Genomic DNA, 17,135 nt, shown 5'->3' with positions numbered 1-17,135 from the left:
GGAAGTTCTGCCTCCATCATTAATGTTTACAGTATAGATGCCTGAAGAAGGTCTTTGACCGAATCGTTGCCAATAAAGTTCGTATTGCAAGTGCAGACGGTGTGCGGGTCTTTTCGCAGAGGAAAAAGCTCCAGGGGGTCATAAATAGGGCACAGAAGATCGTTGGCTGCCCTCTCCCCACACTGGAAGAACTACACAGAGACCGCTGTCATAAAAAAACTCTGAACATTATAAAAGACACTTCCCACCCCGCTCACTCACTGTTTGAACTGTTGCCATCAGGCAGACGGTACAGAGTGTCCAAGACCAACAGATTCAGTAACAGCTTCTATCCCACAGCGGTAGTTGCAATGCTGCTAAGAAATGATCTGTTGCTGCGACACTTTTTAGTTTCTCTGCTATCTTAAGTACAATAAGGGTTTGTTGTGCGATTAAATAGTGCTGCTGGGGTTGTGCAATAACAAGAAGTCATGTGTGTTTTTGTTTTAGCTTGTACAGTATGTTGTTTTGTGATATGATGCACTGATTGGTTGGCACTTTTAATTTCGTTGTACACGTTGCAATGACAAATAATGATCTATCTATATATCTCTATCTTGTGCACTTTATGTGCATTTTTCTGAATACATTGAGCCCTGCCTACGCGCCCGCCTCAGAGCATACAGGTGTGCATAAGACTTTGTTGCCTATGTACTGTAATAAACCTTGTAAACATTAATTATGGAGGCAGAACTTCCCATATACAATTTCACAGGACGGATATTTTATTAAATCACTCTGGAAACACAATGGAACAACAATAATACAAATGCAGTTAGTAAGTTATAACTTCTCCCCAACCACTACAACTCCATCAAAGCATAGTACAATTCATTGATTGAATGCCATCAGCCGATGGACTTTAAAAGCATTAATCCATAACAATTCAACCTACATTACATAGTTATAGTCATCCTAACCTTAAAACCTAATACACATTACAATACACAACACAACACAATTCATATCCGTTCACTGAATATCGTAAAGCGCTACTTAACTTTCCACAAGGAAACGACCCCCCCACAGGGTCGGAGCTTTGGAGCCGGGTCGGCTGTTTGTTTCAACGTTCAGTCTATGTTTTGGTGTGTGGGAACCACCGCTGGTCCAACGCCGTGAGCCGTCTCCGTTGGCTGTAGGAGACCGCTCTCCCAAACTGGAGAGCGGACAGAGCACTCCTAAAAAGTCCCCGCTATACTCATTTCTTTCCCTGCCTAAAACAATAGCCTAGCCCTATCAGCTACCTTCGCCGCCGGAAGCCCTAACGGCATGCGAACGACGCCCACCCCCCAACGTGAGTGCACGACAGTTCTCTCAGCTGGCTCGACGATCCGCCAGCCACATCAACAGAGCCCCGCTCTCCAGACACCCCGTGTCGTACTGAGCAAAACAGTTTTATAGTTTCTCCTTCCGCAAACCAATGTCCAGCCGTGAATGATCAGTGTGACGCACGTCTCTCACACTCGGGTGACGGCCATCAGTCTGTGATTGAAACTTGTCATTTCTGACTTCACTCCACATTCAGGTTCACTACAGTACTCTCATACAATTTCAGTATTATTCCAATTCTCATCACTTCTTTAACACGTTCCACTTTTGTAATTCAAATCTATCCAATGTTAGATGTATTACTTCCGTTACTAGAGAATGTTGTTATGATGTGCTTTACTGAAGCTATGATGTACTTTGACCCAAGATCACATTATGTTCTTTTGGACATTCAAGTAGTTTCCTTTCAACACTACAGCAAAGCCAAAAAAACACTTGCATTGTGGTAGCTACCAGTTTCCATGGAAACAGACGGTTGCCTTTAAACAAGTTGAGCTACTGTGGTCTGTTTAATACGTGTGGCCTTGTTACACCCAACAACACAGACCTGAAAGCTGATTGAATAAAGCAATGTTTTCATATGTGGTTCATTTTGTCCAAGACCCATACTCGCTCTCTAATTGAAAATGGGTTTAGGACATTGCATAAGCACCTTGGCTGGCAATCCAGTCTGGCAGTGTGCCACGGGTTTGACTCCCGATCCCGACGGCCTTTACTGCATGTCTTCCCCCCCCATCTCTCTCCCCATTTCCTGTCAGCCTACTGTCTGTCCCTCCGCAGATAATTGTAATGCAGCTGGTAATTCATTGATTTAATCAATTTGGGCTTGTTTTCTTCTTTCTTTTCATCCTCAGGTTAGCAGTGATCCTTTTAATTACACTAATTTAAACACAAACAGGAGGCACAGTTCACCCCTCACACACGTGCCAAGTGACAGGTCCCATCTGCGAATGATTAGTAATTTATTACGACATATAAATGTGCCACTTCAAAAGACAACAATGGAGCATAAGGCAGTAGAGACTAGGGAGTCGGTCAGTTTAAATTGGTAATTATTTGGAATCAACGAATAATCGATATATCAACATATATCGTATCGTGGCCTCTGTATCGTGATACATATCTATCGTAAAGTTGCAGGCAATACCCACCACTAGTCAGTAATAAGGGAGCATGAGGCAGTAGCTAGTCAATAATGATGATAATGTATGAATTCATTAAGGCAACATAAGGCAATATGGAGTGAATATTAATAGAGCATAAAGCAATCAGGCTGCAGACGGCAGTAGGGGATAACTAATGAGTGAGCATAAGGCAGCAGAGAGTTAGTAATAATGCTCTGTAAGGCAGTAGGGAGGTCCAATTTGCAATTACAATTTAGGCATTTAGCAGACGCTCTTAATCCAGAGCGATTTACATTAAGCAAGAACAAAAAGCATGGCAAAACGTCACATACATAAAAAGTATTTATCGTGAAACATGCGTAAGCTAAGAACGTAACAGTGGAATATCTATATAATGAAACTATACATGTATATACTAGGGGAGAAGTAGTAATAAGACTATAAGGCAATAGGTAGGCAGTAATAAGGGAGCATGAGGCTGCGGCAGTATAGAGTTGGTTATAAGGGAGCAAAATAATTGAAAACTAATACTTTGATTTACCTTGCACCCTACTGAGCAATGTAACGTCACTGAAAAGTGAAACTTACTCTAGTTATTGAAAAGGCTGGGTTAGTCAATAAATGATCTCACCACATGAAAATCAATTGAGATATTTGCTATTCCTTTTTTTTTCTTTTTTAACATAGCATTATATTTGACATTATCTTTGCAACAGTGTCTGTTCTTAACCATTCCAGTTAACCAGTCAGTTTGGCCAGAGGATTGAATCGCCCAGAGGCTTTCTTGTTGTTTATGTTCTGTCCACTGATGCCCCAGAGGAGCTAGACGTTGCTGTGGAAACTCCTGTACCTGTCCTGTACCTTGATACTGATTATAACCACTATTGTATAATGGCTCATGTACACATTTATTCAACTCCCTGCTACTCTTGTCTCAAGTCGAACACAGGAATGTTTCATGAAGCAAGAATTACATATCAAATGCGAAACCCTTCTAATGTCCAGGCGGATGTTGGATCCTTAGCTTACTTATGATTCTTGATGACTATTTTTTGTATATTTGATGTATTAGCAGGTGTTGTTCTTGCTTACTGTAAATTGCTCTGGATTAAGAGCTAAATGCCTAAATTGTAAATTTCAAGAATTACAGTAGCCTACGTAATATAAGAATTCTACTGAAATAGTGCCTAAGATAAAAAAAAATTATCACACCCGTGTGAAGTGAGTGGTGCAACTCCGTGGGGGGGTGGGGGAAGTTCCAGACCCACAGGAGCGCACCCAGGGTGCCGGCCCGATCCGAGTGGTGAAAAACAACCATGCTGTTTTCGTGATCAGCCAGCCAGATACCCAGCCAGCCAGCCACACACATAGCTCTGTAAGGGAGTGGTTTCACCACTCAAAAATAAAGTAGATGTACTTTTGTACTTTTCCAAAAAGTACATGTTCAATATTTGGATATTCGGTTACCTTATTAGACATGCAAGATGGAATAACCTTGAGCTAAAAAATTATAAGCATCTCCCATAGGAAAATCTGCCAATTCTTTCTCTATCTGGCTCTGTGGCTTTTCAAAAATATTTGGTCCAGAAATTAGCTGTTCAAAGGCCTGTAATAATGACTGTTAATTACTCAAGGAGGAGAAAAAAAACTGTTCAATGCAGCAGTGTTTGTTTTAATGTAGGCCAACAAGACCAGACACCAGTTTTATTAACTACTGTACTGAACAAGATGACTGAAACATGAATGCTGTAGCATTTGCCAATTCAGTTGTGGGATGGGCATGGAGCCTGCTTCCTACCTAGCCTGCGTCGGCTAGGTGGGGAGGTATTGGTAACAGGGGGTGCATGGCCAAAAAGGTTTGGGAACCGCTGTTCTAGGGGCTGCAAGCGGCCCCATTGATCTTGTGGTCTTGTTGACTTCTGTGCTTTTTTTTATTTTATTAATCCACTTGTTTGAACACTATGCTTGGGTTATCATCAGTCATGTTTCCCTGTGCAATGACATTCTTTCACTCTTATGTTGCAGCCGGAGAGTGAGATGTCCACCACAGCTGAAGATTATTCTTCTGAGGTAAGACAAGCGTTCTGAATTTATGCATCACACTAATGGTCTTTCTGAGACAACATGTAGTCCAGGAAGTAAGTGAGCCCAGTGTCCATGACATCATAGAGTTCATGGACACTTTGAAATACTAAAATATCTAAAAACACATACTACCCACATAAAAACCCCAGGAAAGTGTTTCTTGTCTCCCAAACATCATTGAAATAAGATCTGGTTGCAAAAGGGGTGAAGTGTCCCTTTAAGTGTAACAGGATTTCCTCTAAAATTCTAGCCTGCTGATTTAAATATATTAATGTTTTAAATATACAAATGTTTAAACTGTAATTACATGACCCCTTTCGGACATGACTGGTGGCAGAACGTTTAAAACGAATACAATTCAAAATAAGTTCAAATGGATAATATAATTCAGTTTAAATAAATACGTAGCACTGTGCTGGTTCTAACAAAATTATACAGTATCATAACTTAATATCATATGAATGATTTTCTATAGCTGAAGTGAAAACATTGCATTTGAAAGTCAATAATTTCCAGCACAGTATGTGAATCTTAGCCTTTCACTGACATGATTGTGACTTAACAGGTAAATGGTTGCCATGAGATGACTGAGAGCCAAATGGAGTCTGCCGAGGATTTTGTCTGGGTACAGTACATTAATGAAGCTAACCGCAAAACCAATCAATGCTACACTCGACTCTGCATTTTCTCTTCATATTCCATTTCTGGCTGTCACTAGACGTCCTGTAACCTCACTAACCAAGTGCCTTTTATTCTTTATTAATGCTTCTTGGGATTTCACCGACTGCTTGCATACTGGCTATATGAGCTGCAGTGAATGATTTAATATATTTATTCTTTTTTTCAGTTGTTTGAATAATCTGTCTGATTAAATTAGACCTATGATAATTTTCATACTGTATGAACACAAAATTACATCTTAAAATTGTTTAAGATGTTTACCAAGCAGTCAAATGTTTTATTCTTTTTCATATTAACCCATTTAGTCCTGACTTCAAAATATATAAATAAATCTTCTAAATCCTCCAGTTTTCTGAAATAAACATTTTCACGATTTTTCAAAAATAGCAGACCTACAAGTTCATAGCGCGGCACTCAGTGCCGCACTATGAGCTTGTAGATCTGCTATTTTTCAATAGTTCCCGCTCAAAATGGGTTGAGGAATAAGGTCAAGCATTCACATTTCAATGACGTTTCTACATGATAGATATATAGTTTCCATCGAATTAATAATTTCACCCGTAACTGAGTATAATGTGAAAACTATAGGACTATTACACAGCAAATTTGCCTTGTCGTTTGTCAAAATTATTTTATGATTGAAGTAAATGGGGTTTGAATTGGGCCGAAAAGACATAAATGCGTCATAGACATCACATGCTGGCCACAGATCAACAATGGAGGCGTGCTGTTCCCCTGTGGATCCCGAGAACCACATGATTAGATTCTTTAACCGATTTTGGGCGGGAACCCTTTTTGGTGTTTTAAACATTGTTATAATTTAGCTATTGAAAAATAGCAGATCTACAAGCTCGTAGGTTTGCTATTTTTTAAAAATCTTGAAAATGTGCTTCAAATTTGGAATATTTCTTTTTCAGAACAAACGTTTTTAACTCAAAACTTTGCTTCTGCGGAGGTCCCTGGAACAACATATTTTCAGATGGGGGTCGGAGGCCAATTACAGATCATTTTTGGGGTCCTTGACATGAAATATTGAGTGATATAGGCCTAGAAACATAGGTATTTCAGAAAATTGTCAGGATTTAGAAGACATTTTTTTCAGGACTAAATGGGTTAACAAATGTGTAGTAGTGCCGTGTGACTGTGCAGGGCGTTGTGACCTTTCAGAGGTGTAAATTAGTAAAAAGGCTGAAGGAGTACAGTCTGAAAAGGAGAGGGGGAATGATGAACATTTGGTATTTGTTAGGTAACAGTCGGTGGTGCAGAAAAGAAAGACCTTGTTTTAATGTGTTATAGACTAGATGCAAAAGAGAATGATGCAAATAATCATATAGTGTCAAAAATATATGAAGCTCACTCATGTTGCCGATAATCAAGCGCTCAATATTTTACAAAAATATGCAATTTTTGACAAATCTGGGTGGTGTAGTGTTAAAAGAAACACCCACAGTTCTTGGCAGCAGGGCCTGTCTTGGCCTAGTTCTCTACAAACACAATAGGAAGATTCCAATAATGAAACGTCCATCCTGGCATCCTCCACTCACGTAGTTAGCTTGTGTCTTAGCTTCCAATGAGGAGCAGAGGTGAGAACGTAATGAATGGGATTAATGACCCTCGCTCAGTCAGCATCATTTTGCAGCAATGGCATTTACGTTACACTGCTGGATCACTGGTGGTAACAGAACTGTAGCTCATTGCTCAGATGTTGTGTTGTATTGGAAGCTATGGAAGCTATTTTTCGTCCATGCTAAACCCCTTAACCCTAAACTACTTTGCCTTTTTTAATATTTTTGGCCAATCTACAAGCTCACAACGTGTTGATTTTAACTATTCAAAAATGCTTTTCAAAATAGTAAAAGTAAAAAAGTAGTTTAGGGATAAGGGGGTTATCATGGACGATAGAGCCCTATTTATGTTCCGAAATTTAGCTGTTTGACATGCATTCTCTCATAGACCGTAGCTGCTACGGCGTAGTGTAACACACTTCAGGGTTGAGTAAATAAAGATCAATAAGTGTATATGACATACTCAATTGTTTATAATGCAAGTTAAATTTGTGGGGTACGCAGGGGTGGAGTTTTATTGAAATGAACTGCTTCAACTGCTTTGACCAATTTTATTCAGAGATATATCACATTTCACATTTCAGTATCTCCTCAAATGTAATTAACTGGGATGACTAAATTAGGAGTAGAAAATATTTAAATTAGGAGTAGAAAATATTTAAAACACTAACGGACACTCATACATGCGCGTCATTTTGCCTGGTGAGCATGCATTGCAACCCGCTTGTTTAAAGGTTTATAAAGATGCTGAAACTTGAGAATTAATGTCAAAACCAATTGTTAATACCATTTGGTTCTCCTTACTAATCCTCCATCAGTCCTGGATTTTGTCCAAGTACCGATCTAGTATACTTGAAGCCCACTTTTGTGATTTGTCATCATGCTTGCTTTTCCCACCTACTGTACCCAGGAGGAGGTGGAGTCGCTGCAGCAGGTGGCAAAGGGAGGCACACTGCAGGACATGGCGGATGCTCTGGCTGCTAAAACCCAGGCTGTGGAGGAGCTCAGTCAAGAGCTGGAGGCCATCAGGGCTGTCTTTGGCAAAGAAGGAGTGCAACAGGTGACTGACTGTCTTATGTCCAAATTTGCGATTCCTTTCTGTACCAAAAACAATTATATTACTTGCCACCTTACAGACATGGCGGGCTTTCTAATGAGCATTTCTCTAGACTATAACACTGCTAACGGTGAGAACAGATGGAATAGATGTGCTAATGAGAACAGATGGAAGATAATGATAATGTACAATGTGCTTCTACAGTCATTCGTGGAAGTAGTCCAGTTTCTAATTAGCAACGGTTGGTGACAAAAAAATAAAAAAAACAGTGGTATGTAGTTTTCCACTTACCAATTACAGTAAAAGGGTTCCTTCTACTGCAGTATTTTATCTATCTGTGCCATAACATAACTAGGAAATTCACAATTATGGGGAATTGCAACTGTGGTTGCTAAGTACAGTATGATCATAATGTATAATGATTATGATATATTGGCCCACATGACATCACAAGGCGCGTCATAATAGAACTAAAACTTTTTGGGGTTGCTCTATGAATAAAGTCAGGCAATTACTATAGTCCGGTTGCCCTGAGGTAGTAAAAGCATTTGTCTACTACATTGGATAGTATTGTATTGATTAGTGAGTTAGTTTCGAAGTGTTCTTGAGCAAGACACTGAACCCCTAATTGCTCCTGATGTGCTCATTGGTGCCTTGCATGGTTTCCACTGCCATCGGTGTATGAATGTGTGCGTGAATGGGTGAATGTAATGCACAATCTATGTAAAGCGCCTTGGATAAAGGCGCTATATAAATGCACCATTTACTGTACCATTTACCATTTTGATTGTATTCTGCTCTTACAGCTGCAGGACTTCGAGGCAGCCCTAAAGCAGCGGGATGGTATTATTACCCAGCTTACTGCCAATATGCAGCAAGCTCGCCAAGAGAAGGACTACATTATGAGGGAATTCCTGGAGTTGACGGAACAAAGCCAGAAACTCCACATTCAGTTCCAGCAGGTGGGACGTTTCCAAATTATCTAGCTACAACTGCAGTTCAATTAGTTATTATTGAGCGTGCAAACTCCCACATTATAGACTGGACGTGTTTGATTTGTCATCGTACTGGATTGTGACCCTCTGTTGATCTGATTGACAATGACAGCTGCAGGCAGGTGAGACGCTGAGGAACACTAGCCACAGCAGCGCGGCCGCTGACCTTCTCCAGGCGAGGCAGCAGATTGTCCAGTACCAACAGCAGCTGGAGGAAATGAGCTCCCAAGTCAGAGTTCACCAGGAGAGGAATGATGAGCAGCTGCTGCAGATCGGTCAGCTTACGCACACAGTCAATGAGAGGGAGATGGTGAGTTGGCCACCTACACAGTATGTTATACAGTGTTTGATAGATTCTGCATAATGCCACCAACACAAAGTGACGGTTTAGGCGTCAAACTCTTCCTCATGCTTTGGTTTTCTGTTTTCCACATGTTCTTCTGTACAGCATCTGAAACTGAAAATTGTCTGGCTCAACATTTTTTTTTTTTTATCCTCAAAGCGTTTCAGCTTTGTCTATTTTATTGGTACTTTTTGTGATTACATCTGATTTCTACATCTGTGCTTTTCTTTTTAGGGAGGGAAAAGATCAGAAGAATCATTTGCACAAAAATGTCATGAAAAAGACCTGCTGATTGCCGAACAAAAAAGAGTAATGTTGGAGTCCGAGCAGTCCTTAAAAGAATTGAGAACAGAGCTTGCACTGGCTAGCAGAGTCGCCGAAGCATCATTTACACAAACACTGAATGAGAAAGCGCTGCTGATTTCGGAGCAAAATGCAATAATTTCAGATCACGAGAGGTCGCTGATCCTGCTCAGGGAGGAACTTTCCCAGGTGGGGAGGAGTTCACAAGAATCTGGAAAAGAAACATTACAACATTTGGAAAAGAAAGATCATCTCATCACGGAGCAGGAGCGAGTCATTTCAGAACATGAAAGCTCTTTTAGCCATCTTAAAGACGAGTTGGCGTCGTCGCAGAGAAACTTAAATGACCTCACCCAGCAAATGTCTTCAAAGGAGCTTGAACTTGAAAAACGCCGGGATGAGTTTGAGAGTACTAGTGTTAAGTTAGAAAACTACAAGGGTGAATTGGAGAGCTGTAAGGTGGAACTGGAGAAAGGGCAAATAGAGTTGGAAAGCTGCAGGGGCGAACTTACGACCTCCAGACAGAAGGAGAAGCTGTCGTCTAATGAGATAATGCAGCTCATGGGTACAGTAGAAGACCTGCAGAAACGATGTCACCGGGGAAGCCTGTCTGAAAGTGACAACCTCCAAAGGGTGGAGAATGAATCTGCCCAGAAACTAGACCTTCTTAGGTCAGAGCTGGATGAGATGTATGGCCAGCAAATTGTCCAGATGAAGCAGGAAGTTAATTTGCGACATGCAGCAGTAGTGGACCGAATGACTCAGCAACACGAGGCTGAACTTGAACTTCTGAAAGCCCAGCTGCAAAAACCTACAGTTAGCATTGATGTGGTGGATGAACTCAATGCCAAAGTTGAGGAACTTGAAGAGAGGCTAGAGGAGTCCCAAGTAATGTATAAGAATGCGACTAGTGAGCTGAGTCGGGTAGATCAGGAGAAGCTCAACCTGCAGGCCCAGGTCAACGAACTTCTCCATGACCTCCGCTCTGCTAATGATAAAGTGGAGAAGAGCCTAGTCTCTCAGGAAAGCCAACGGGGTGAACTGCAGCGACTTCAGGACAACATTGATGATCTAAGAAGCCAGCTGGCTGCTGCTAAGCAAGACGAAGAAGAGACGGAGGTAAAACATGAATCGGAGACGACCAATTACAAGATCAAGTTGGAGATGCTTGAGAGGGAGAAGGATGCCGTGCTTGACCGCATGGCAGAGTCACAGGAAGCAGAGCTGGAGAGACTTAGAACACAGCTTCTCTTTAGCCATGAGGAGGAGCTCACCCTTCTCAGGGAAGGCCTGCAGAGGGAGAGCTTCCTCAATGCAGAAAACCTCCTCAATGAAGCCTCTGTCAAACACGAGCGTGCCTTGGGAGAGATACGTGTTGGTTATGAAGAACAACTGCGTTTGTTAGGAGGAGAGAAAGCAGCCTTTCTCTCTGAGCGGGATGAGCTGTTACACCAAATACTTGCACTGAAAGAAGACCTGAATCTAGCTTTGCACAGTTCCAAAGCAAAGGAGCTGGTCTTGCAGCTCCAAGAACTTCAGGTTGAGGTGGAAGAACTGAGAAAGGGAGGCGATGAAACGGTTCAAAATGAGCAGGAAATCCAGACACTACTGAGAAATATAGAGTTACTAGAAACCCAGAAAAAAGAGAAAGATGAGTACTGGGAGAACAAATGGAAGAAGCAGGAATCTGAAAACGAGACAATGAAGCAATCTAACAATGTATTTAAAGTAGAGTTCGATTCACAAATTGGGAAAATAGAATTTCTCACTGCAGAAAATAATCAAATGCAGCAAAAAGTGGTTGAGTTGAAAGAAGAAATAGAAAAACAAAGGACTACTTTCTCTTTTGCTGAAAAGAACTTTGAGGTGAACTATCAGGAGCTTACGGACGAATATTCGTGCCTTGTTGAGGTAAAGAGTCGGTTAGAAGAGAAGATACTCAAAGAGACACTTGAGTTTGAAGCAAAAATCGCAAGCCTCCAGTCTCACATTCGTGGGTTGGAGGAGAGCAGTAAGTCTTCGGAGAACACAGATACAGACAGCAGACCTTTGATAGAAAAAGATACTACTGAATTGATGGAAAAGCTTGACATAGTTTTGAGCGAGAAACAAAGCCTAACTGTGAAGCTCTCTGAAGTCTTAAAGCAGATGACTGCCACTGAGGGCAAACTGACACAAGTGGAAAGGGAACTAATGAAAGTCAAACAAGAAAACGAGACGGCCATGACTCAAAACAAAAGTATGGAGAGGGAATTGGAAAGCCAACAGGAGACCTTGAGCTTACAGATGCGAGGGCGAGATGCCCAAAGCAAAGCTAAGCGTCAGCAAGATAAGCAGCATGTACAATCAACAGCTCCTGTCTGCACTATCAAAGACCATCACCTCCAGATCGAATCTCTGCACCTGGAGATAGAGACTCTCCGTTCCCTTTTACCGTCAGCTGAAGTTGAGCGAGACACCATCGGGCATGCCCTGGAGGAGCAAAGGCTCACGCAGACGACTTCCTCTCCAGCAACAGCAGCAGACAAGCGTTCAGGGGAGGGACCTGTTGAAGGACGATCCTCCCTTCAGAAGCCCTCAGGGTCAAACAAACGCAGGAGACGGCAGAAAACAACGAAGCAAGAGCACAAATCTGGCACTGCGCAATCAGACAGCAGAGAAGAGAGAGAAAGGGAGGAGGAAGAGGAGTCTGTATTAGAGGAGGGGGAGAAAGCTAGAAGCGCCGCAGAGCCGGCGATGCAGGCTCAGATGAAGAGCCAGGTTGCGTCGCATTCACAGCAGAGGGCCAGAAAGGAGGGCTCCACTGACTGCTACCAGGGAGACGCAGGCAGAGACCACATCAACAAGCGGGTAAGTACTGGCAGGCATCTACTGCAGCACTCTCAGCTGAAACAGCCCTCACTGGTTTTTCTTCCTGGCTTTTCATTTGTATAAATTATAGAATTACCCGTTTGACTGACACATTTAATAGCATGTTTTAAAAAAAATGTAGCCATACGTTCTAACTGCATACAGTATGTGAAAATGTAATATAGCTGTAATTAAGTACAAATGTTTCAGTCACAATCATCATTATCATTATCATGTAGAATCATTAGTCAGTATTTATAAATGCAGATCATTTGTAGACTGCATTCGTGCTGTAGCCTAAATAAGTATTTAACACAGGAGTAGCATAAGCATAGGATATAGCAGAGAGATATTATAGTACTCAAATGTTTTCATCTGTAGTGAGTAATAGTCTTCATTACAAATTGCCTGTGCACTTGCCACTTGAAGGGTTGCTCTCATGGGAACTATTCAGTACCGCAGTCCGATAGTGTGCTTATTGCTCTATGATATCACGACGGTTCTCTCTTTGGGTGAAGTGGGGATTGAGTGGGAGCTTTATTCTGGTGAGAATATTACATGCCGAATGCAGTCTGCAGACATACTGCTAAAGCATCAAGAGTCCGTTCAAAATGCAGCTTATTCCTGCCATCTGAAACCATTATGCAATATTTATTTATCTTTTTTTTTTCATTCCATTTTATTCACTGTCAAAAGTACAATTATTTCGTCTTTTAAATGTCTAGGAAAAAGATGAATCTTTTGATAGTTGAATGAAATGTCACCATCTTGCAGAAATGTGTACATTGTAGTTTCTTTCCATCCTGCAGGGAGTAAAGGGTTTGAGGTGAGCGGTTTTACCCCCAGTCACTCCTGTGTTATCAACCACCTGTAACTTCAAGGCTGTGCCTCAATAGGACAATGGCAAACAATTCTGTCTGCCATTTCACAGCATTGTCACTCACCTCTCTTTACACCTCCTGGGTTGGACCTTTATACAGGATAGCCATGGGTTATAACCAGATGTTTGTGGTTTCATACGGTAATCTAGGCAAGAACATATTCCAGAAATTCACTTTTTTAATGACATTTCAAAGGAGATGCTGTCTTGTAAAAGTCGTATACTTTCCTACACCTAAAGAGGCCATTACAGCATCATCACAGACAGCACTTCATAAAGTATAATTATCATGGCGTGGACATATAAACCCGGCTGATTGGCTACTTGGATCGTTGGGACATATTCATAGATTTGAGGTTGGAAATGTATTTCAGACTCAGCCGGTACACCAGACACAGCATGCCCCTCCTCAGAAGGTGTACCATCCATGTGTCACGTGTCTTTACACATCAGCGTCTTTAAGTGTCCACAATTGCCCTGCCATCATGTTTGATACAGTTGCAACAAGAAGCAGTGTTCCTCTCCTGCTTACTTATTAGGTGGCAGGAGATCATGGAAGGGAGCAGCAGAGCTCGGAGCCTGTAGTGCCACTGGGAGCAGAGGAAGCACAGATGACTACTGAGCATGTAAATGTCACTCAAGCTCACATCCTGGCATGTGCTTTTCAGTTTGGGCTCTCAGTCTTTGATATATCACACAGTGGGTTAAGGGCAGGTTCGAGCTAAGGTCAGTCAGTGGCCAGTTGGCCAGCTTTCGGTTAGTAATTTTCGAGTACCATCACTATTGGAGGAGGGAGTTGCATAGATCGATGCAATGTTCTACGTATATTATGATGATGACATTGGTATAATAAAAGCAACTTATGTTTCTCAGTGTAATATTCAATGTCAAGTAATGCATACGATTTTCACAGTCATTTTGATGTGTCACAGATGATAAACAGCACCTGAAGGTAATAACATGAATTCTGGATATGCTTTCATGTATGTGTTGTGTGCAGTCATGGACTCCTGTACACTTAACATGGCACACAGTATATAAATCAGGTTGTGGACAAACGTTTCTCCCCAGATAGTCAAAATGTACCTTTATTTGATATTAAATTATTGATTAATCCTTTCAGACTATTATTAACGTATCGTTCTGTTTGTATTATTCAATTATTTTAGCCTATATTAACACATAAAAGCAATGGTGGTTTTCACTGTCTGGCACTGGATGATCATGCTAACCTTGGAGAACAGCTAAATGATCACAATTTGCATACCTCTAATTCTATACATATCAGACCCAGAATTTATGTTAATACCTTCAGCTGCATTTATGACACATTTAAAATGAATCTCTGCTGTGAAAAGGGTAAATTGGTTACTGCATTTAGTAGACTTTGAGTGGCTTGACCCAAGCGTGGTTGAGTTGGAATTGCATTTTGCAATTAAAATGTACCTGACATCAAACGTATGAAAATCACCCATTTCATTATTCATAATGGGGTGTAAAATGAAGTAGGCTTGTCATCCCTGCTCTGCTCAAGCTGCTGATAATTGCGGGCCCTGTTATGCTAAAACACAGGTGGATCATTAGACTGTCACTCTGTCTCGGTATTATATACAATTGGTGGAATAATATAATATTATTATTTCAGACATTATTCCATAGCACATAAATGTAACATACGATAACATAAGAGACATTTAACATAGGGAAAAAGATAACAATGTTACCTAATACTCTCTGAGAGTGGGACAGTGGATTTAAGCGGTATTATATGAGAGGGTGTGCTTTACCGTTATCATTGGCATGACAGCGAAGCAGTGAAGACCTCGGCCCTGTATTGCGCAATTAATTGTATGGAAAGTACAGTAAACTACAGTATTTCTAGTACTTCTATCCACAACTACTAGTACTATCATCAGTTGTGGTTGTATTACATTATGTGTGAATGAGCACGGTTAGTATATATCAATATATATCAATATGTCAATATAATTATGCTAATTATACTTACAGGCTGTCACTGATACACGAAAGCATACACGAAAGCATCCTTGGCCTTTTTTGTATTTTTTTTATTCTATTTTATTTTATTTTAATTCTGATATAGAAAATATTATTTCAATTACTTCTCTGTCCTGTTTTAGTTCTATTCTGTGAAAACGACTGAAAACCAATGGAAAACAAAAGAAAAGCAATGTTAACACATCTCTGGAACGCTTGTAGATGTGCTATTTTTGAAAAATCGTGAAAATGTGGCACAAATCCTTAAATATATATTCCTTCACAGCGAATGTTTTTTACTCAAATACAATACAAATTTGGGTGTCTGTGACATGAAAAAGTTGAGCACCACTGACATAGAAACATAGGTTTTTCAGAAAAAGTGTCAGGATTTAGAAGACATTTTGTAGAATCTGGTTTCAGGTCTTTATAATGGGTTAAATGACTGTGACCTTCCTGGTGTCAGGGGGAGTGCAGGCTCCAGCTGGAGGCCCAGCGGATCAGCCTGTCTCAGATACATGCTGCCCAGCTAGAGGTGCTCCAGGAGCAGGCCGATGCCCACACACACACGCTGGATCTGGAACTGCAGCGTGTGAGAGAGCATGGCGGTCAGGGTGAGAGAACCTACTTACTGTACACAGCAAAGCAAATGTACTCTTGAGAGTGTACAAATGTAAGCGGATGGATACGGGTCAGTTTGGTTACATTTGTACAATCTCAGAGTTGCAAATGGATAAATTAACACTGGTGCTTACTGTGTAGTGTGGTATGATGGGTTTGCATGAGTGTCCATTAGTGTGTTTGTGGCATGGAATTGGTTTCCTCTGAGCTGTATTGTTTTTGTTTATTCATTAATGATCTGGCTTAGATGCTATGCTCTGAAGATATATACTGTATGTTTGTGATTGGCCAGCACAGTGACATTCAACATAGACTTTGTGCTAATCATGAATTATTAATTAATGTTGGAACCTGTGATTCATTCATGCTCTATATAACCATATAACCTGTGTACTGTATATAACATTGGTTCCTCTTTGCTTTTCTTAGACGTGCCAAAAGTCTCCAAATATCAGAACGTGGTGCAAGCTGTGTCAGAAGAATGCAAGCAGCTGACTCTGGTAATAATGACCAAGTCACGAGAACTAAAACGTGCACAGTGTTGTATGTCATTGACATACAAAAACTTTCATTCAAACGTTCAGCTCATCCTACTCAGTTGGCATAAAAATGTAAATTAAATGTACAATGTACTCAGGAGATCGAGGCAGGAAAGAAGAGCGCTATTACCACAGAAAGTAAAGGGTTTCAGATTATTTAGAAGCTTTCCCTGCAAATGAGAGCATGTATGAGTGAGACATTAACGATATGAATAGTTTGGATGCAAAATACTAGCCAGTGATTTCCGTATTGTTTTATTCGCCCCACCCCCGGTGTGTTAAAAACGTATGTGTTTTATCTCTTCCGCCAGACCCTTGCAAAGCACTTCGGTCAAGAGTTGTTGGAATCTGTCCACCAGGTTGACGTAAAGGACTGGCCGTTCACTCCAGTGGAGGGAGAAATACCCACCAATTTCACTGCTGTCTTACTGGAAGCCAGAGGTGATTGCAGCATACTGGATCAAACCGATATATACAGTATATTCATAAGAACTTGTTATGTGTTCATTCATTCAACCTTCGTTTATTTTCTCTGAAATACATTGAGAGCAGGACCCTCATTTTCAATGATGCCGAGATTACAATGGGCATGGCACAACAGAGTCATAATTTGAAACAAAGTTTACTGTAAAAGCAATCAAAGACTCAAGACACCAAGACAATTAAAAAAGAACAGGATTAATGAGAAGATTTCTAAACTGCCCCAATGAAAGCAAGGAATCGAGG

General features: G+C 40.9%; 1 protein-coding gene across 1 annotated transcript in view; it reads left to right on the top strand.

The window, feature by feature from the left end:
- akap9 (A kinase (PRKA) anchor protein 9) overlaps positions 1-17,135 on the top strand; it is an 88,597-nt gene that overhangs the window by 15,602 nt on the left and 55,860 nt on the right. The window contains exons 3-12 of the mRNA XM_083767872.1: positions 4,518-4,562; positions 5,143-5,202; positions 7,734-7,883; positions 8,687-8,842; positions 8,988-9,185; positions 9,453-12,371; positions 13,791-13,877; positions 15,716-15,863; positions 16,300-16,370; positions 16,721-16,850. Coding sequence (XP_083623998.1) covers positions 4,518-4,562; positions 5,143-5,202; positions 7,734-7,883; positions 8,687-8,842; positions 8,988-9,185; positions 9,453-12,371; positions 13,791-13,877; positions 15,716-15,863; positions 16,300-16,370; positions 16,721-16,850 — 3,964 coding nt within the window. The remainder of the gene's footprint in view (positions 1-4,517; positions 4,563-5,142; positions 5,203-7,733; positions 7,884-8,686; positions 8,843-8,987; positions 9,186-9,452; positions 12,372-13,790; positions 13,878-15,715; positions 15,864-16,299; positions 16,371-16,720; positions 16,851-17,135) is intronic.

This window comes from Protomyctophum parallelum (genome assembly GCF_964188405.1).
Source record: "Protomyctophum parallelum genome assembly, chromosome: 1".
Lineage (NCBI taxonomy): Eukaryota > Metazoa > Chordata > Actinopteri > Myctophiformes > Myctophidae > Protomyctophum > Protomyctophum parallelum.
Note: the sequence above shows the minus strand (reverse complement) of the source record. Positions and strands in the feature narration are given on the sequence as shown.